Here is a 19,790-nt window from a genome sequence, read left to right as displayed (position 1 = left end):
GGAAGATTAATACACCAATACACTTCTCTCTAATGGAAATACATACAAAGATGAACATCAGTATAATTTAAGTAAATAGACAATCTGGGTGGCTCTTTTGTCTAGAATATTAGCTTAAAGTATGTAAACAGTAAAGCAATCTTTATTTTTTCAAGCGAGGGGATTTGTCCGGAGTGTGGACATTTCTTTCAAGGAGAGGGAGACAACTATCCTAGCACTGATCTAGGACAGAATGCTAACACTGAGAGTAGTCTCCCTTCACAGATACAGGAAATGTGTTCAGAATCAAGTGAAGATAATAGGTATCATGTGTGTGAAACTAAAAGCACCTGTAATCAAGAGTCTTACACCTAGATTCTATAAACTAGTGTTCTACATTGTCCTCACTCAGAAGATTAACACATTCTTTACTCATAACTAATGGTAGAGATATTCATGTGCACTAATAACTAACAAATTTTAGTGATCATTTTTCCAGGTTTTAATTTCTGTAAGAGTGTTAATTTTAAGTAAGAATAGAAGAAATTGTCAGCATTTAATTGTTTTAAAATGATAAAATAAGGTGGACCTTTTCTCTTTCCTTCTACTCAAAACCACCACTTTAAGGCTAACATTTTATTGGCTGCCTGTAGTTTTGTATAGAGAATTAGTCTTAATTTTGTTGAGAATTAGATTTAGTGCATAGGTCAGAAGTACAGACTGTGTAATTTGGTCAGAAGAAATACTTCGTAAAAGAAAAATTGAAAATGGCCTGAAATTTGTGATTTTTTGGACTTTGCAAACCAAACCAAGGGTTTCCAAACCAAATGTGATTAGAACCCCTTCTTTTGCTTTGATGAAAATTAATAAGCCCCATGTACATGTATGTATACTTAGATGATTTTCTTTGTTTACTGTATTTGCATTTGTTATATACCTCACTGATGTGTTTACTGCAAAATATATGTGTTGCATTATACTGGCATTATAAGCTTCAGAATATTTCTGCTTTGTTTTTGTTTCTTTATTCTCACTCTACACCCGAAAAAACAACATTTATTATTCAAGTTAAAGACATTTCTTTTCTTCTTATAGGTTGATAGCATTTGATGAGGAAGAAGGAGAAACAGAAAATGCAGAAATTAGAAATGACAGCCTACAGAATCTATATGACATGAGTACAGAAAGTAAGTCAAACAGAAAGTAAGTCAAACAAAGAGTAAGTCAAACAGAAAGTAAGTCAATCAAAGAGTAAGTCAAACAGAAAGTAAATCAAGCAGAGAGTAAGTCAAACGGAGAGTAAGTCAAACACAGAGGTTGAAATAAGAAATGATAGTCAAACAGAAAGTAAGTCAAGGAGAAAGTGCCAATTTCTGCTTTTTAAAATTTTTTTATATATCAAATATAAAATCTCCATCTCTCATGGTTCATTAAAAATTCGCTATTTTTAGCAAATAGGTCACAGTCAAGGTCACAAGGTCATTGACCTTGGTGTCATTTAAAGAACTTCATTGGTGGAGTTAACCAAATATGAAACAAAAAGTTATGGCGAAGGTTAAAGTTGACAACAGACAGACAAACAGAAGACAAACAAACAGGACAAAAACAATATATGAAATAAAAAAATAATCATCTTTAGAACCCATACTACAAGGGTACAGAGAGTAAGTCAAACAGAAAGTAAATTGTAAATAAACTGGAAGTCAGAAAGAGGAATTAAGAGATGACAGCCTATAGAACCTACAGAGACTTGAGTTCTACAATAAGTAAGTCAAAACAGAAAGTAAGTCAAATAGAAAGTAAGTCAAATAGAAAGTAAGTCAAACAGAAAGTAAGTCAAATTGAAAGTAAGTCAAATATTTAGAAAGTTAGTCAAAAAAAGTATATCAAACAAAAAGAAATTGTTTATATAAACAGGAAGTTCTGTTTTAATCTCAATTCATCTTATTGTCTTCACTTAACAATTATTCAATGATTCCTAGAAAACTTGCTTATTTACAATATTCATCAGTTAAATTTAGATTACCTAGGAGAGCTTTTGTAAATGTTTTTATTTAACTTTTTCACAGATCAGAACAATTCCACTGACCTTGGGAACAATGTTAAGGATGCCGCTCCATTTATAGAGATGGAGGAAGACTCTGGAGAATTAAAAGAGGAAGATTTTGATTTCTCTGGAGCGTTTACATCGAGTGAGAAACCGGCCGGGTCAAAGTCAGAGAAAGGTAGGAGCATTCTGGTCACTTACTTATATAGGAAATGGTAGAATTCTTACTTATAGTTCATATAAATTTACAGTTAATGTGGACACTTAGATATTTTACTGGAGGAAAATTTTCACTATGGATCAAAGCATTGCATGGATGAGGGGTTGCCTAATTTTCATTATTAGGGAGATTTAAAAAAAAAAATGAAGGGGGGGGAATAGAAAACCAAATTCAAACAGAACAAAATATATTGCATAGGAAATGTGAAAATGACCATATGGCATGAAAAGACTATGAACATGTCAATATTTGGTAGATAACAGTTGAAGGTGAAACACATAAATTCAATAGAAACTTCTCTTGTGTTTGCTCACCTGAGCCGAAATCTTAATTGATTCTTTTTTTTTTTGCCCACACATAGTCTCTTTCTGGATTTGTATTAATCTGTATAGTAGTATAATAAACTTTTGACATTTTCAACTTCTTCTCAAAAACCATTGGGCCAATTTTGAAATTACTTGATAAAATGCTAATACTTGGGTGAAGGGGAATTTAAATTATTAAAATGAAGGGACATATCCCCTCGCAAGGGGAGATAATCAAGAAAAGGCAAAAATAGGGTTAAAAAATCTTCTTCTCAAGAACCACTGGGCCAGTAAAGCTGAATCTTATGTGGAAGCATCTTGGGGTAGTGTAGATTCTAAATTGTTCAAATCATGACCCCCGGGGGAAGTGCGGGGCCACAATGGGGAATCAAAGTTTTATATAGAAATATATAGGAAAAATCTTTGAAATATCTTCTTCTCAAGAACCACTGGGTGACAATTAAAGGCTATTTATTTGAAGCATCCTGGTATAGTTTTTTATTTGTAAAATTTGTTCACATCATGATTAAAAGGGGAAGGGCAAGGCCATAATGGGGAATCAAAGTTTTACATAGAAATATATAGGAAAAATCTTTGTAAATCTTCTTCTCAAGAACGACTGGGCCAGAAAAGCTGAAACTTATGTGGAAGCATCCTGGTATAATGTAGATTCTAAATTGTTCAAATAATGACCCCCGGGGGAAGGGCGGGGCCACAATAGGGAATCAAAGTTTTATATAGAAATATATAGGAAAAATCTTTTCTCAAATCTTCTTTTTAAAACCTTTTCCAGAAAAGCATGTAACTTATGTGGAAGCATCCTGGTTTTGTGTAGATTCTAAATTGTTCAAATCATGACCCCCATGGGAAGGGTGGGGCCACAATGGGGTATCAAAGTTTTACATAGAAATATATAGGAAAAATCTTTGAAAATCTTCTTCTCAAGAACCACTGGGCCAGAAAAGCTGAAACTTATGTGGAAGCATCCTGGTATAATGTAGATTCTAAATTGTTCAAATAATGACCCCCAGGGGAAGGGCGATGCCACAATGGGGAATCAAAGTTTTAGAGAGAAATATATAGGAAAAATCTTTGAAAATCTTCTCAAAAACCACTGGGCATGAAAAAGTGAAGCTTATGTGGAAGCATTTTTAAATGGGGTAGTGTAAATTCTAAATTGTTGGAATCATGACCCCTGGGGGAAGGGCGGGGCCATTATAGGGAATCAAAGTTTTACATAGAAATATATAGGAAAAATCTTTGAAAATCTTTTTAGGAACCACTGGGCCAAAAAGCTGAAACATATGTGCCCATGGAAGGATCATATAGTGTAGATTTCAAAATGTCTAAATTATGATCAGTGGGGTAGGGTGGGGATGCATTATGTATAACAAGGGGGAAATCTGGTAAAGAACAGAATGGTCAATGCTTCTCAGGTGAGCGATGTGGCCCATGGGCCTCTTGTTCTAGATTTTATTGCTGTGTATAGTTACTACCAGTACAGAAATGAAGAGAAAACATGTAATCTTTAAATTCATTTATTATGTTAATTGAAGACTTTGATTTGCATTTTGCTAAAACCAGTGCTCTTGTGAAACAGATATTTTTGTAAAAGCATGTCATTTGGTGATCAGTGATTTAATCATATCAAGCAAGAGGTTTTGGAGTTTATAAGTCAATCAATTGTACCATAAGAAATAAACTGCTTAAATTCTTGAAATATCAATATGTTTGAAAGATTATATTTCTTTAAAGCTTTCTAATAATAATAGTTCACTATAAATATTTGTACAATCTAACTTTTCCCAGTGCCTCTGACACCATGAAAAATCCCTTCTTAGAAATGCCTACAGCCATTGGGTGCCATATACTGTTGGCCTTAGTGAGTAAAAACTTGTTGAGTTTTCCGTCCGGATTCAGTAGGTGGATGCGATGATTCTGGTTGTCTGCCACAAAAATGTATCCATACTCGTCCACGCAGATCCCGAATGGCTGCAGGATCTGCTGCTCCTTGATTCCGTAGGTCCCGTACTCCGCGATGAAGCGACCCTCCATGTTGAACACTTTGATGTTGGGAGCCGCAGTGTCAGTGACCAGGATGTTATCCTCGTGGGTCGTAGCGATGTAAAATGGGTCAACGAGAATCCTGTTGCCTTTCTGGTCCAGGGCTTCTATTGTCTTGATCAGATTTCCCGATTTAGGGTCGTGAACTGTGATCCTTTGCTGGCGACAGTCTACGACTAGAATTTCTCCTTTACTGTTGGTTGTAATGCCACGAGGATGTTTGAAGAAGCCTGATATGGTAAGAACATGGTTTCCATCCTGTGTGAAGACTTTGACATTTTCTTTTTCGTAGTCTGTGACAGCAATACTATCATTTTCAAGCACTGTGACATCAAAAGGAATCCCTATTTTATTGTCATTCTCTCCTGTGAATTCCTTCAGAAGTTTCCCTACTGAGTCAAAGATCTTGATTTTCTTGTTATCCCTATCCACTATTGCTATATTATCCTTCTTGGTGACTGCCATTCCTGTTGGCCAGATATCTCGGTTCTCATCGGTTCCTTCTGAATCAAAGGATAGCAGGAACTCGGCAGTGCTCTTGACGTTGGGTAATACAGAGGTTATTTTTAATTCTCCACCCGTTAACTGAGCAGACTCGCTCTTTCCTATTGGTACTTTATCATTGGAGAGCTTGCCAAACAAGGTCTGAACATTCTGCTCTGTGTTAGCCCCTGGTATAAATCCAATTCTTAGTTTGGCTGTGAGTCCATCCAGTTGCATTTTGATGAGTTGAGTCAACCTGGTGGTGATCTCACGGTGCATGACCAGAATTTCCTCTGGTTTCCCATGAGTCATCAGTCGGGTCAGGAAGTGAGCATTGTTGTGCAGGGAGGTAGAGGCTATCTGTAAGTTGTTCAGTTTCTCCTTGGCCTGCTCCATCTCACCCTCACATGCCTCTGTGATTTCTTGCTGAAGCCTGTTCTTACACTCATCAATCATACTGTGTAGACTGTCAGCCTGTGTCTGTGTGTTTGTCAATAACTGCTGTTTGGTCTGTTCTAAATTTTCTGAGTAATTTTCCAGAAATTCGCAGTAATTTTGTATGGAGGGAAGTCGAGTCCTGATGCTAGCAATCAGTCCTTTGATCTGTTTGGAATATTTAGGCAGAGCATTTTCAAAATCAATAATATTATGACCTCCATGTTGAGTTGTTTGGCACTGGGGACAGGTCAACATTTCACAATCAGTACAGAAAGATGTCAGAGAATTATTTTCATGTTCATCACACTTTAGGGTTTGATATTCTCTGATGTCAAGATCATAGAGTCCATTCTTAATTTGTTCGTACGGCACCACTTTATGATTGCGGGTTATCTTTGTCTTGTGGTGGGCTTCTTGACATTCACCACACATATCGTCGTGGCAGTTCAGACAGAGAGACACCGCATCCACAGTTTTACCGGCAAACTTACAGTAATCACACTGTCTGTCTGTATCATGTTTGTATTTATACAGTATACACAGGTCCTGTATGAAGGCATTGCTCTGGAAGGTACCCCCTCCCTCCTCTGGCAGTGATATTGAGGACACACATACAGGACAGGAGAACTTCTGGAGGACACTGTTTTCTGAGGACTCTGTGTTTTCTGTCGGAGCGCTGATCTGACGAGGAAGCTTCTGAATGCAGTCCTCACATAGACTGTGTAGGCATGGCAACAGGCAAGGGTTCTGGTAGTCATGGCAACAGCTGGAACACTTCAGGAAGTTAGAGTCCACCAGTTCAGCCAGAGTTTCCTCAGTATCTTCCATATTCTGTCACTGTACATGAAAAGAATGAGCACTGAATTTAGTTATGCATGCAGTGTTAACAGATTTTAAATGCACAACTGTGCTCACTTTAGAATTATGCTCTTCAAATCTTAGTCTATGGAATACAATGTCAATAATATCCTCAGATCCTAGTACATGTAAGGTGATAAATGGAGATTAAAAAGATAAGGCATATTGGATTTAGTTTAGCTATAAGTTCAGAAGTTTTCAATTTAAATTAATCATTTATCTTTTTTTATTTGTATACAATATATATTTCAGTGTTTACAGAATATTTGAACAAAATAAACCCCCCACTGTAAGAACTTATTGGATATGTTTGTACTTTGTGACTGGAAATTAGCAGTGCCAGTTTACCAAACATTGATTATTTAATTGTCTGGGTGTCAGGAAAGAGTTGTCATATTTCCTGCTCCAAGTCAATATTCATCCCCTGAGAGCTCTAACAAGAAGGCTATTACATTCTTTGTGTTTTAGGGTATTTGTGTTATCGGGGTGGAGATCATCATTAAATCAACTTTTTCCAATATTTCTTTGGTGATTAAACATGATTTGTAAATGTTGGTATGTTTGTTTGAAGTGCTGTTTTAGAAATGCTCCTGGTTTAAAATAACATGGTCGTGATTTTTGCATACAAATGTATGTTATGTATTTTACATACATTTAACTTGTTGAAGCTTATTTGAAATTTTAAATCTGCATAACCATTTGAACAGATGATTTTTTTTTCTTAAAAGATTCATTTTGTTTTTCAAAACAATATTGACTTTAATTAGATTAAATTATTACATAGGAATAGTCTTATACCAATAAATAAGGAAAATACGAGTAAATAGACAAAAAAAACAATTTATTCAAAGCAATTTGATGAATCTAGTTTATCTTACCTATTGGTATATATGTCTGATTTAATTCCGTCACCTATCTCTATTTGCTGTTTCTATCTGATGCTGAATTGTCCAGCCAGCCCTTGGATCTGATATTCTGCTGACTCTATGACTCGTCAGGTACAACTCTGATGACCTGCGATCACCAACAGCGATCCTGACAACTAAATCCGTAAACTGCTATAGTCTGCTCTCATTTAAATCTACCAAAATTGAATTCACTTTTCTATTTCCTTACTAGCATTTAAATTACTCCTACTTATTTTGTTCCTACATGGTATTCAGACATTGGGGTGGAACCTGTCAATGGTTTAAAGCTGGAGATGATTTTCCGGGCATTGATTGGGTCATGATCAGATCAAATTGACGGCTCATAATGACATTTAAGTCAGATACAAAAAAGAAGTATTGATCCATGTACAGCTATTTTAATGTTATCTCACACTGGTTGTCATATGAATGTATGGAATTTTTTTTTATCAACACAGAGATGGAATTTTTTTAATAAATGTGCATTAAAGGTTGTTTTTTAAATTTTATTAGCATTTCTATCCATTGTCACCTGCTCTCACTTGTAACTGAATGAATATTAAGTCACGTAAATTTATTACAAGACTGAAGACTAGATACCTCCTTATAAAATGAATTTTTAAAACAAAATAGATATTTCTGATTTTTTTTTTTTTTTACAAATTATATTTGAGTTACTAGTGAAGTGCACATTTACACATATTTATAAGTTCTGTGGTGTTGCACTTTGGTCTACAGGTAAACTTTGCATGTTGAGGTAAATCCATTTAATGAGGATAAATCATTTAAGCCTCTAAAGTTTCTTATTTTCCTGTATCCAATTCCAATCCTGAATTATATGTCCCTACATAGGTATAAACCATTGTTATGTGGTATTTAAGTGTGCCAGGGTGCTCTGTGTATTTAATCTGTAGAAAAAACATACTGCTAAGGAAAAGAGCAAATATTTCACTGGAAGTTAAAGAAATTCTAAAGAGGAAAACCAATTTCAATTAGCTTTGAAAGCATTTAAAGGAAACTTTACTGTTATTGAAAGAAGTATAGGAAGGCTTTATAAAGCTATAATTTTATAAAGCAGTAAAGATTTCCTGATTATGGACCTGCAGACAATTATAAAGCTCAACAATGTCCATTGAATTTCTATAAAAGTTGTAATCATGTTCTCATAACCTTCAGAAACTCATTTCGAATGGAAAAAAATCCATAGAATGGAGAAACAAATATTCATAAGTAATTTTAAGTCAGAAAATAAATTCTGAAAAATTGATACTTATGATCTCCAAGAATTGTTTTTCATATGAAAAATAAAGAGCATACTTTTAAGATTTACTGCAGTTAAAAGTGAAGTACATTAATTGCCCTGTATATGGGGGTCTGACTCCTGTTTTATGTGTGTAGACTTTGTTGACAGATTGGCGTGTATTTTATAGCTACCACTTGACGGGGTCTGATTTTCACTAGATAATCCCCTTGTAGATGATAAGTGAGGTATACAGGGGCTTTCAAATCAATAATTTCTCTTCAAATGACAGCTACCTTCTCGGTTGTAAACTGTTGATATCTGACAATATCTCATACTTTGTTCACAGACAAAATGTTTACAAAGCAATATACTCTCAATTTAATTAACTTTTCCTAGTCGTTTGAAGTGTTATATAAATTTTATTAGAATACAGTACAGATTTGATGCAAAATATCATATTTGAACTCATTGAAATTTTTTGATACTATTTAATACTTTAAATTGGCCCAGATCAGCAATGTTAATTTTATATGTATGAGTATCTTTCAGAGATCCTGCAACTTGGAAATTTGTATATTCCAATGAAGCATTTAATACTGTGAGATACTTATTATATGTATACAGTTTCTATAGATTTTTGTTTTGATTTTGTAGTGATCTCTGACCTTTTGGCCGATGACCTTCCTCTGGGTCAGGACGACACGGACAAGGACGACCTGACAATTCTTAACGAGATCCTGAACGCCCCCTCCACAGGCGGTGACGACTTCTCCAAGGAGTGGCAGGCAGTGTTCGGAACCATGCCCCTCTCTACCGGCACCACCTACACCCAGGGGGAGACGGATCAGGCCGAGTTCATGCCCTCTAACCTCCTGGATCTCAACAAACAGATGTCAGACATGAGCTTATCTCAGAGTGAGTAGACAGTATCTCATTTCAGAGTGAGTAGACAGAATTGGGCATGAGTTTATCTCAAAATGAGTAGACAGTTTCAGTGTGAATTTATCTCAGAGTGAGTAGACAGTGTCAGGCATGAGTTTATCTCAAAGTGAGTAGACAGTGTCAGCTTATATCAGAGTGAGTAGAAAGTGTCAGACATGAGTTTGATGATAAATTCATTATATACCCCCTTATCAATGGCTAAATATATTAAAGTAAACCTTTAGAGATCAATTGTAATTTTTTTAATGCGCAATAAAAATAACATCATATTTCTGCGTACTACCTCATCAGTTTCAGAGAGTGGTGATATGGATTCAGAAAACCACAGTGTGGTGATCCAGAAAGTCGGATCACGACGTCATGTGATAGCATAAATTCAATAGTAAAATTGAGTGATACGCATTAGGTATATAATAAATGACAGTGTCAGACATGAGTTTATCACAGAGTCAGATGAGTTTATCAAAGTGAGTAGACAGTGTTAGGCATGAGTTTATCTCAGAGAGAGTAGACAGTGTCAGAGATGAGTTTATCTCAGAGTGAATAGACAGATCAGACATGAGTTTATCTCAAAGTGAGTAGACAGCATCAGACATGAGTTTATCTCAGAGTGAGTAGACAGCATCAGACATGAGTTTATCTCAGAGTGAGTAGACAGTGTTAGACATGAGCTTATCTAAGAATGAGTATACAGCATCAGACAAGTTTATCTCTGAGTGAGTAGACAGTGTCAGAGATGAGTTTATGTCAGAGTGAGTAGACAGTGTCAGACAAAAGTTTATCAGTAGACAGTGTCAGACATGAGTTTATCTCAGAGTGAGTAGACAGTGTCAGACATGAGTTTATGTCAGAGTGAGTAGACAGTATTAGGCATAAGTTTATATCAGAGTGAGTAGACAGTATTAGGCATAAGTTTATATCAGAGTGAGTAGACAGTATTAGGCATATCAGAGTGAGTAGACAGTATTAGGCATAAGTTTATATCAGACTGAGTAGACAGTATTAGGCATAAGTTTATATCAGAGTGAGTAGACAGTGTCATACAGGAATTTATCTCACAGTGAGTAGACAGTGTCAGGCATGAGTTTTTATATACACTACTGTATTTTGTTGATTACAGTACCTAGTTTATATGCTTAAATCAAATGGTTTTATTTAGATTTTCACTTTTTCAATGTAATAATTGTCAGTACATGTGTTCAATAGGTACCCCATCTGCTGGAGCCCAGGCTTCAAGTAAGCCCCCCGTCTCCAACAAGTCACAGCCACAGCAAACCAAATCAAAAACCAGTAAACAGGTAAAGTAACTATACAAATATACAGCAAACCAAATCAAAAACCAGTAAACAGGTACAGTAAACAAATATACAGCAAACCAAATCAAAAACCAGTAAACAGGTAAAGTATACAAATATACAGCAAACTAAATCAAAAACCAGTAAACAGGTAAAGTATACAAATATACAGCAAACTAAATCAAAAACCAGTAAACAGGTAAAGTATACAAATATACAGCAAACCAAATCAAAAACCAGTAAACAGGTACAGTTTACAAATATACAGTAAACCAAATCAAAAACCAGTAAACAGGTACAGTAAACAAATATACAGCAAACGAAATCAAAAACCAGTAAACAGGTACAGTAAACAAATATACAGCAAACGAAATCAAAAACCAGTAAACAGGTACAGTAAACAAATATACAGCAAACGAAATCAAAAACCAGTAACTAGGTACAGTTTACAAATATACAGTAAACCAAATCAAAAACCACTTAACAGGTACAGTTTACAAATATACAGCAAACCAAATCAAAAACCAGTAAACAGGTAAAGTGTACAAATATACAGCAAACCAAATCAAAAACCAGTAAACAGGTAAAATATACAAATATATACAGCAAACCAAATCAAAAACCAGTAAACAGGTACAGTAACTATGTACAAATATACTGTCCAGCCTCATTTATCTTGACACTTGTGCACATCTTCCAGATTAATGAAGCATCTAGATTCCTCACCATGAGGATTAATTCTTTAGATACATGTACTTCAAGATGATGAAGATAAGATTTATAAAGAGAGACAACTCTGCAGAGTAAATTCTAACTCTTTTGTAGGGGAGGAAGGACATGTCGGCGTGGTTCAGTCTCTTTGCTGACCTTGACCCTCTCTCTAATCCTGACGCGGTCGGGAAGACGTCGGACGACATGCAGAGTGCCCAGTTCTAGTCCTACGCTGAACTCATTAACTTGTCATGACAACAACACCATTCTCCTCATCTCGTGATTGTGAACTCTATTATCTACATACGGCATTTAAGCTTATAAATTCATTCTCCTTCATTCTGTTGATATCTTTCTCCCAGTATAAAGTAATGTTTTCAGAAATGTTAGTTTTACAACAGATCCTATTTGTTATATTTCTTCTCAGCTATCATTCAGTGGGTTACTGACAGGGTATTATATTTGGATATCTAAATAATCTTGTTCTACAAGTATTTGTGTAGTGTATTCCTAAAAGAAATCCTCTTTGAATAACAATTCAATAATCAATCCTTATGTGCTCAGTTGTTAACATACATGTTTTTTTTTTTTTAATAATATTCAAGTAATCTCTTTATAGATGAACTTTAGGTAATATTTTATTTTCAGTTGATCTGTATGAACTGAATCTCAGATTGTGATATAAGTAATAATGATATCAACTGACTCTGTGTCCTCTAAGATTGTACTATTGTTTGTATCTTTTGTTATAGTGACATTCCTTACTGTTGTTATGTTATAGATTTTGTAGATTTTATATTCATAGATGTGCATATCTTATGAGCAGTTTATGACACAAATGCAGGTATATTATATATGGAAGATGTTTAATAACTATTATGCAAAATTTTGAAAAAATTGACTGTTCAGATTTTTTTCAATATTCAATTTAGAAACAAGTTTATTTTGTAGAAATTATGTAAAGTTTTCTTTGCCTTTGTAACTAAATGAATGCAATTGTTTTGTTTTGCAGTTTATTTCATTGTTTTGTAATCAGTTCTAACTACTGTAAATCAATTTTTATTCGCGAGAACTTTATTTTCGCGTTATTACGCAAAACAGAATGCTTACGAAATTTTAATTCTCGCGTATAATAGCATTCCTTAAGATTATATAGAGCAATAACCACAATTCGTGAATATTTTGTCTCGCTAATCAAGAGTCAATGACTATCTCGCGAAAATAAGGTATCGCGAAAATTTAGTGATCTACAGTAAGTCAGATTTTGGTATTCGAATACTTGTGTAACATTCTGACAGTATTGGTCATGTACCAGTAGTAACAAGCTAAAATTATTAATTGATAGGGAAGAAGGGCATTGGGTGGGAGGGTCCATCTTTCAGCAAGATTTATTGAGTGGTATATTAGTGATATATCTAGCATTGTTAGATGAGACTGAATGTTTACGCATTAAGAATGATTGAGAGACATTTATCTCGTTTCTGTTGTTAATGTTTAGGAGTGCAATACATGAAATATTAACGCATTATCTTTAATATGTAGAAAAATATTTATACATATTATCATGTAGATTTATCTTCATATATTTCTTTTATTTGAAGCACCCAGATTTGCAAGCAATGCACAAAATCTTCATTAATTAAAGGTATTTAAAAAGGAATGAGTGATACAGTGTATTTGCAATTGTTTTTATCAATACATGTATACACAAATTGAGTTCAAGTATTACATTGTATTTACATTTTGAAAATTCCTAAAATTCTGTTGTGAATCTCTCTCATTCCATGTGGATTCAATTACATTCCATTCCAGAAAAATTATTACCTGTTGAGATCTCGTTTTATGACAGCTTTATTGGCTCAGCTTTTCTTTATTCGATGAAATCCAGCATGAAGGTTGTGGGGCATTTTTTTCCAATATTATTTTATTGTGATATTAGTGTATGTGTATTTTTGTTTATTTTTTGCTATTGTTATATTTCATAATGTCGGATTTGTCCTTTCTGTAAATTTGACAATAAATTCATGTCTCATATCATGCAAAGATTTTTTTTATCAGAAAAAATAGCAGAAGTCTCTGAAGAGGCTGTATCTCTACTGATGTGAAATTATTAAAATTATCATTGGAAAAAATGTATTTTATTATGTCTACTTGTGTAAAGAGTAATCAGGCCAAAAAATAAAGAAGCAGTACTTTGAAAAGAAAATGCAAAATTTCTCTGGCAACATTGACTTGCAAGATGTTTATATCTATTGACTACTTGTCAACGAAAGTGTAGGAGAACTGCAGTGATTAAAAGTGTTGGAAGATATCTTACTGGTAATAAACGTAGTCTACTTGTATACTAAGTCTTTAATTATTATCCTCTTACAACAGAGATGGAGTTGGGACAATATTTTGTTTAAAAAATAAAAACACAACAAAAATTAACAATTCATATTTATTAAAGCCATTTTTCAAAAACAAATACATGTAACTTGCATATAGAGAATTAAATTACTTCTTATGTTATTAATATCCCAGCCTGTTTGTAAGCAGGGGATTTAGTAACACAAGAAAAAAGTAACTTTATTTTGTAAATTTATGGTAACTTCAGTAATTTGTTGTGTACTGGAAGGACGCCACGATCTTACAGCCATTGACAGATATAAAATCCTCCAGTCTGAACTTCCCCCTCCACTGACTGTTAACTAGGGAGGTGTCCGGGTCCCCGCTCTGCTCCAGGAGGTAAAATATGTACCTGTGGGGGTTACTGCTCCCAGGGTGGGGCTTCGGGGGAGTGGGAGGGTTGTATTCTACAAAGAAAGGGGAGAAGAAGTCATCTGTACCTTAAATAAAATCTAGATTTCGAACAGTCACAATTGCTTCAAGTGAGTCATCTATAAGTAACAGGTAAACTTACCCATTACAGTATCACCTCTTACATTTCCATTAATTAAATCATCTCCCTATAAAAAAAAAATCAAAAGCCTTAAAATTTTAGTAAATTGGTGTTTTCATGTTTTATTCCTGAACACTCTCCCAGTTTCTGTAAATCAAAGTATTTTAAAGATTTCTGAACTCAGTATTCTGATGAAGACCTTAATATTGGTGACTAGCCAGTGGAGCCAGTATTTCTGGGTCGGATTATCCTTATATGGAGCGTCAGGATCCGCCATCACCAGAGTGTATACCGCATCCTGAAACAGAGCAGGAAACGGCTGATCAATCTGATTATAATATAGAGATTTTATACAAAGCATGGCAATGACAACTGATAAGTATTTGACTTACTTTTATCGCAAATTACCCTCTCTCTCTCTCTCTCTCTCTCACTTTTCAGGATTGCATTTATCAAAACGAGAAAGTTGCATAAATTTATCCAAACTTTATTTTCCGAAGTTAACAAGAAATATTTTGATGTTACACCAACTCTTGTAGAGTTTTCTGTGCTTTAGGCATGCAGCGAACCCTGCAGTGTGGCTTTTGTCTACAGGCATTCAGTATTTTGATGCAATTTATCTTTTATTTCAGTTTTTAAAATAAGTGAAAAAAACAATTTATCTCATTCACTTACAGCCCTTGCATGTTCAAATTTGACCGTCGGAGCATCTTTAGCCGCTGCCTTGTCAATCGTAGCCCCACACTCGGTGTACACTGCCCCACCCCCGGGGCTGGACAGGGTGAGCTTCCTTGTGGAGTCGGAGGGGCAGTTATCCTGGGGGAGCTGACAGGCCTTCAGTCCCTCCCAAAACAAGAGGAACATGGCCACAAAAAAGATAGAAGTCGTCATGATGCTGAAGTAAAAAGAGGAAGTTACGTTACTGGATTATCGCCCTGTCCATGTGTTCGTTCTGTGTCGATATAAAACTTCGTCGATGTATTGATCGAATGTCGACAGCATTTTTTTCTGTAATACGTAGTATGAATAATGAATAATATGTGTTAACTGGAAATATTTGTGAACCATATACATGTATTTAATGTATTTTTAATTAAAAAGAGGAAAGAGAGTGCCGAGAGAAAGAGGATATGGTACTTAATAATCTCAAGACATGGTCGAAAAAAGCGGGACTTAATTTCCAAAGAAACTTTACAGATTCCACCTTTTCTAAAGGGTCCAGGTTTTCCAGGGGGGTTCAAGGTCACTTTTAGTTGGGTTAGTATATATAAATTTCATAACTCTACAAATTCCAAGAGGGAGGGATGAAAGGGGTCCGGACCCTGGACCCACCTCTAAATCCACGCATAATCAAGGGGGGGTTAGTTGAAAATATACCCCCTACAACTTAAATTGGCCTCCTTCCTTTCATAAACAGTTTGTGTTTGTCATTTGACCACTACATATCAAATACCTATGCAGGAAAACGCATAGGCGTCGGAACCGGGGGGGGGGGGGGCTAGAAGGGGGCTTAGCTCCCTTTTTTGCAAATATATACATTATATAGGCATTGAAAATTGGGGTTTACCTTTTTTTGTGGTTTAGCCCCCCCCCCCCCAATTTTCCTGACTTTCAATTAGCCCCCCTCCCCCTTGCACACACACACACACACACACACACACTTTCAATTTGCTTCCGACGCCTATGCGCATTAATTATAGTAAAGTAAAAATGTGAGAAATTTTGAATCAAGAATTAGATATATAAAGGTTTTAAAAGGGGTACGTTTACATTTACTCACGTTTTGTCGTCTTTGGTGAGGGAGGAATGCGTCTCTGACTTCAGGGGTTTGGTAACCTCTTTCTCTACAGGCTTCTTATCCCCCTTTTCAGGTCGAAGGCTAAATAAATGGTTTATAAAAATATTTATTCTTTTTTTTTTTTTTGTTAACTGCAACCAGCATTTTTGTAGTCAAAGATAGCAGTACACAGAAAACACAGAAACTGAAATTTTGATAGTATGGAAGGTATAGTCCTAATACAAGTCTTAAAAAAAACTACTGCTCTCTTCAACATACAGCTAAGTTCAGGACCGTAGCATCGATTTTGAAAGTGGGGGGGCCAGCCACTGAATTTTTTTTTTACTTACCTAAGAAAGTTAATAAGCAAAAAAAAAAAAAAAAAAAAGGAAAATTGCCCAAAGTCGAAAATCCTATTTCGTGCGGGGGGGGGGGGGGGGTTAAAAGGGCAAACTTTTTTCACTACCAATTTCTTTCGATATCCATTTTTTAAGCTTACAATACTATATTTCCTTCATATTACTTTACTTTAGTATAAAGTGGGGGGCCAACCAGCCTTTCAGTGAACATTTTCAATAGTAAAAGTATTGTTGGCAAAAAAAAGTGGGGGGGGGGGGCAGGCCCCCCTGCCCCCCCCCCCCGGTTGCTACGTCCCTGAAGTTATTACGTATCTGGGAACCCTCTGACACCCCCCCCCCCCCACCACCACCACCACCACCACCACCACCACCAACCCGCGGCCTTTCTTGCAAACCTTTGTCAAGCTCGATTATTTTCAGTGATGAAAACACAGTCGACAATCAAAGAATTTGTTCGTCAAGGAGAAGTTAAATAATTAATTTTCTGGTCCCGAATCACATTGGTTTTTGTAATGATTCATCATTCAACTTATACCATGCTTAATTAGGCCTAGGCTGGTTAGGCCTACCACATGGATGCAGAATTTTAATATATTTAAGCGGAATACAACAAAAAACTCCTACCTCTTTCTTCCCTCTACTTTCATTAAGATTTTTTAAAATTACAATTCACACATAATATTTAGTGTCACCTTGATATGTGAAAAATTGCCTCGGGCATTAATTTCTGAACACTAAACGCAAAACGCATTACCACTTTTACAGAAAAATGTTCATTGGAATAATGCAAATTACATATAGATAGGAAGTTTATATCGTTAAAGTAATGAGGACTGTTAATTTTACCTACTTTTAATTGATGATTTGCCACTGGTTAATTTTTTCCACCTGTTGAAAAAACCAGAAGTGTCTTCTTGATTATTTCGGAATTCATTGGTTTGGCTGAACACACTTTAACATTATTGAGATATTCCAGTTTCCGTGTTGAAATTTTGACGTGTAACAAAAACTTCTTTTTAGCAACCATGATCAAGACCATTATACTGATCGGAGGGCCAATGAAAGGTAATGAATAAATATCAAATGTGGAGTCAAGTGCATTTTCGTTATTGTGAATCAAATATTACGTTGAAAAAGCAGTGAAAAACCAGATTACAGGTGCTTGGGGTCTCATATTACATTGCCATTACTGTGCATTAGAAAACTTGAAAATGGTATAGACTAGTTATCATTATGTTGAACATACACAATACTCTATAGTAGTGGCATATACTACCATATTTATCTTATAACATTTGCCTGTTTTCACATTAAGTTTTTTGATCCAAAGATGACTCAAGGGAGAGTCACATATACACAATACCCCTTCAGCTTCACTTCAACGTTGGCTTGGCTTCCTTTTCACAGTATGAGTTTTTCATAATTCTGTGCTTTAATTGTTTTTAAAGGTACTCGTTTTCGACCAATGTCCCTGGAGCTTCCTAAGCCCCTGTTTCCTGTCGCCGGGTACCCAATAATTTATCATCACATTGAAGCCTGCAGCAAGGTAGGAAAACTCAAACCAGAAGACATAAGAATAAAGCTTTATAACTCCAATACAAGTTTTACTGAGATCAAATACACAAAAAAAAAACAACACTTCAGTATTATTATTTATGTTTTATACAATAGAGATGAAACATTCAATAAAATTCTGTATGTAAAAAGTAAGAAAGTAAGAGAAAATTAATCCATAATATCAGTCAAACTAAGCTCTCTCGCCTCTAATTCGCCTTGCCAGTTGGATATCCTTTGGCATGATTGTGACTCTTTTGGCATGAATAGCACACAAGTTGGTGTCCTCAAACAGTCCCACCAGGTAAGCCTCACTGGCCTCCTGCAGGGCCCCGATAGCAGCACTCTGGAATCTCAGGTCCGTCTTAAAGTCCTGTGCAATTTCACGAACAAGACGCTGGAATGGGAGCTTCCTGATGAGTAGTTCTGTGCTCTTCTGATATCTCCTGATTTCACGGAGAGCTACTGTCCCGGGTCGGTATCTGTGGGGCTTCTTTACTCCACCTGATAAGATATAAATGTATCAGTTAAGTAATGGATATATGCCGAATACTGTTCTATATGTAAAATTATCAGACTGTTTGAGGCCCGTTAGGGCCGAAAACTGTCTGATAATTTTACATATAGAATAGTATGAGGCATATATCTTACTTAAAACATTGCCATTTAAATGTCCAAAAGTTACCTGTAGGAGTCCGATAATAACACAATGGGAGTTTAGGCATCCATTGTTTTCTACCCGTCTGATAAGTAGATAAAAGAGATGAGATAGTAAAAAACTGAACTCTAGTTTCATTTCATTCATTCAATGGCTGTCGTTTAGTTTAGCAGGACAGGGGTCTGGTGGTGAAAGAGTTTTTGGGGGGAACATTTTTATTTATGATGTGCATAAATTGACATTGATACTGACATAATTTTGGGCGCTATTATAACTATCACCATGGAAAGTAAAAATGCGGATTTTTACCCTTTAAGTTTTAGTTTTGATAATGGAAATATTCTCAGGTTTTAAAAGTGGCCATCGGAGAACAAACATAAAATAAGGAGACTTGCAGACTCTTTTTCAGAAATGGATTTAAATTCGCTTATTTAAAGTGCTGTATCAAAAATTCTTTTAAAGAGTGGAAAGTATTAATGTTGTGGAATGTTTAAACTCGGATTTTTTTTCATGGATTTGCGATTTTGTAGTAACTTAAATTCCTTGTGTTTGCTTTCCCTGAATTTTTTCCTAACATTTTTATTGGGTGTTTCTGGACACATTTTACCTCAATTTCACTCTTCTTTTTGTTTTTTAAATACCGTCCGATTTTGTTATCATTGCCGTCCGATAATAAATTATCAGACTGGTAATTATTATTATCGGACGGCTACAGGTAAATATTTAGACCGCAAGAACAAAGGCATGACGTCACAGCAATGTTTTAAATTATTTTCTTATATTGTATTTCTTACTTACCATCATGGTCATGAACTGGTATTGTTAATTTATGTATATGCAGATTACATTTACTTGAAAATCAGATTTTGAGTATTGTAATCTATAACATCTACCAGCAAGTCCTGTGGTGTAAACATTATTCACACCTGGGAATTCAGGCTCAGAAAGATTGGAAGATTTTAAAATTTAGAAATGATATTAGGTATTTTCTCTGTTGATAAAAGTCTATAAGATAAATAAAGAGAGAAAGGGAGAGGAAGGACATAAATAAATAAACATATAATAAAG

General features: G+C 35.3%; 4 protein-coding genes and 1 pseudogene across 9 annotated transcripts in view; 2 read left to right on the top strand and 3 right to left on the bottom strand.

Moving 5' to 3' along the window:
- LOC134270534 (islet cell autoantigen 1-like) overlaps window positions 1-13,536 on the top strand; it is a 30,394-nt gene extending 16,858 nt beyond the window's left edge. For 2 of the 3 annotated variants that reach the window (XM_062752769.1, XM_062752768.1), the window contains 6 exons: window positions 1,075-1,166; window positions 2,049-2,204; window positions 9,200-9,460; window positions 10,694-10,785; window positions 11,608-12,540; window positions 12,751-13,536. In XM_062752769.1, coding sequence (XP_062608753.1) covers window positions 1,075-1,166; window positions 2,049-2,204; window positions 9,200-9,460; window positions 10,694-10,785; window positions 11,608-11,718 — 712 coding nt within the window. In that variant the 3' untranslated portion in view covers window positions 11,719-12,540; window positions 12,751-13,536. Of the gene's footprint in view, window positions 1-155; window positions 303-1,074; window positions 1,167-2,048; window positions 2,205-9,199; window positions 9,461-10,693; window positions 10,786-11,607; window positions 12,541-12,750 lie in introns of all 3 variants that reach the window. The other variant, XM_062752767.1, reaches the window with a different exon arrangement.
- LOC134270540 (putative nuclease HARBI1) overlaps window positions 1-19,790 on the bottom strand; it is a 319,031-nt pseudogene that overhangs the window by 110,276 nt on the left and 188,965 nt on the right.
- LOC134270545 (phosphatidylethanolamine-binding protein 4-like) lies at window positions 13,920-17,172 on the bottom strand. Its single transcript, XM_062752788.1, has 6 exons — window positions 17,135-17,172; window positions 16,155-16,253; window positions 15,050-15,269; window positions 14,574-14,672; window positions 14,396-14,441; window positions 13,920-14,288 (listed from the first exon to the last, which is right to left on the bottom strand). Exons 1-6 carry the CDS (start codon window positions 17,155-17,157, stop codon window positions 14,086-14,088), a joined length of 690 nt encoding a protein of 229 aa, XP_062608772.1. The 5' UTR covers window positions 17,158-17,172; the 3' UTR covers window positions 13,920-14,085.
- LOC134270537 (mannose-1-phosphate guanyltransferase alpha-A-like) overlaps window positions 17,464-19,790 on the top strand; it is a 25,965-nt gene continuing 23,638 nt past the window's right edge. For all 3 annotated transcript variants that reach the window (XM_062752781.1, XM_062752780.1, XM_062752779.1), the window contains exons 1-2: window positions 17,464-17,575; window positions 17,959-18,056. In XM_062752781.1, coding sequence (XP_062608765.1) covers window positions 17,536-17,575; window positions 17,959-18,056 — 138 coding nt within the window. In that variant the 5' untranslated portion in view covers window positions 17,464-17,535. The remainder of the gene's footprint in view (window positions 17,576-17,958; window positions 18,057-19,790) is intronic.
- LOC134270524 (histone H3.3A) overlaps window positions 18,143-19,790 on the bottom strand; it is a 4,916-nt gene continuing 3,268 nt past the window's right edge. For both annotated transcript variants that reach the window (XM_062752751.1, XM_062752752.1), the window contains exon 3: window positions 18,143-18,568. In XM_062752751.1, coding sequence (XP_062608735.1) covers window positions 18,258-18,568 — 311 coding nt within the window. In that variant the 3' untranslated portion in view covers window positions 18,143-18,257. The remainder of the gene's footprint in view (window positions 18,569-19,790) is intronic.

Source organism: Saccostrea cucullata, unplaced genomic scaffold, assembly GCF_032062105.1.
Source record: "Saccostrea cucullata isolate Sc308-1 unplaced genomic scaffold, CSIRO_AGI_Scuc_v1 ctg281, whole genome shotgun sequence".
Taxonomy (NCBI): domain Eukaryota; kingdom Metazoa; phylum Mollusca; class Bivalvia; order Ostreida; family Ostreidae; genus Saccostrea; species Saccostrea cuccullata.
This window is presented reverse-complemented; position numbering and strand designations above follow the sequence as displayed.

Bases quoted from the DNA above. Each gene is read 5' to 3' on its own strand.
- LOC134270545 (XM_062752788.1), bottom strand. From the start codon at position 17,157: ATGAAAGTAGAGGGAAGAAAGAG. The intron at 16,254-17,134 runs GTAGGAGTTTTT...CCATTTATTTAG, and splicing joins AAAGTAGAGGGAAGAAAGAG to CCTTCGACCTGAAAAGGGGG. The intron at 14,442-14,573 runs GTCTTCATCAGA...TTTTTTTTATAG, and splicing joins GGCTAGTCACCAATATTAAG to GGAGATGATTTAATTAATGG.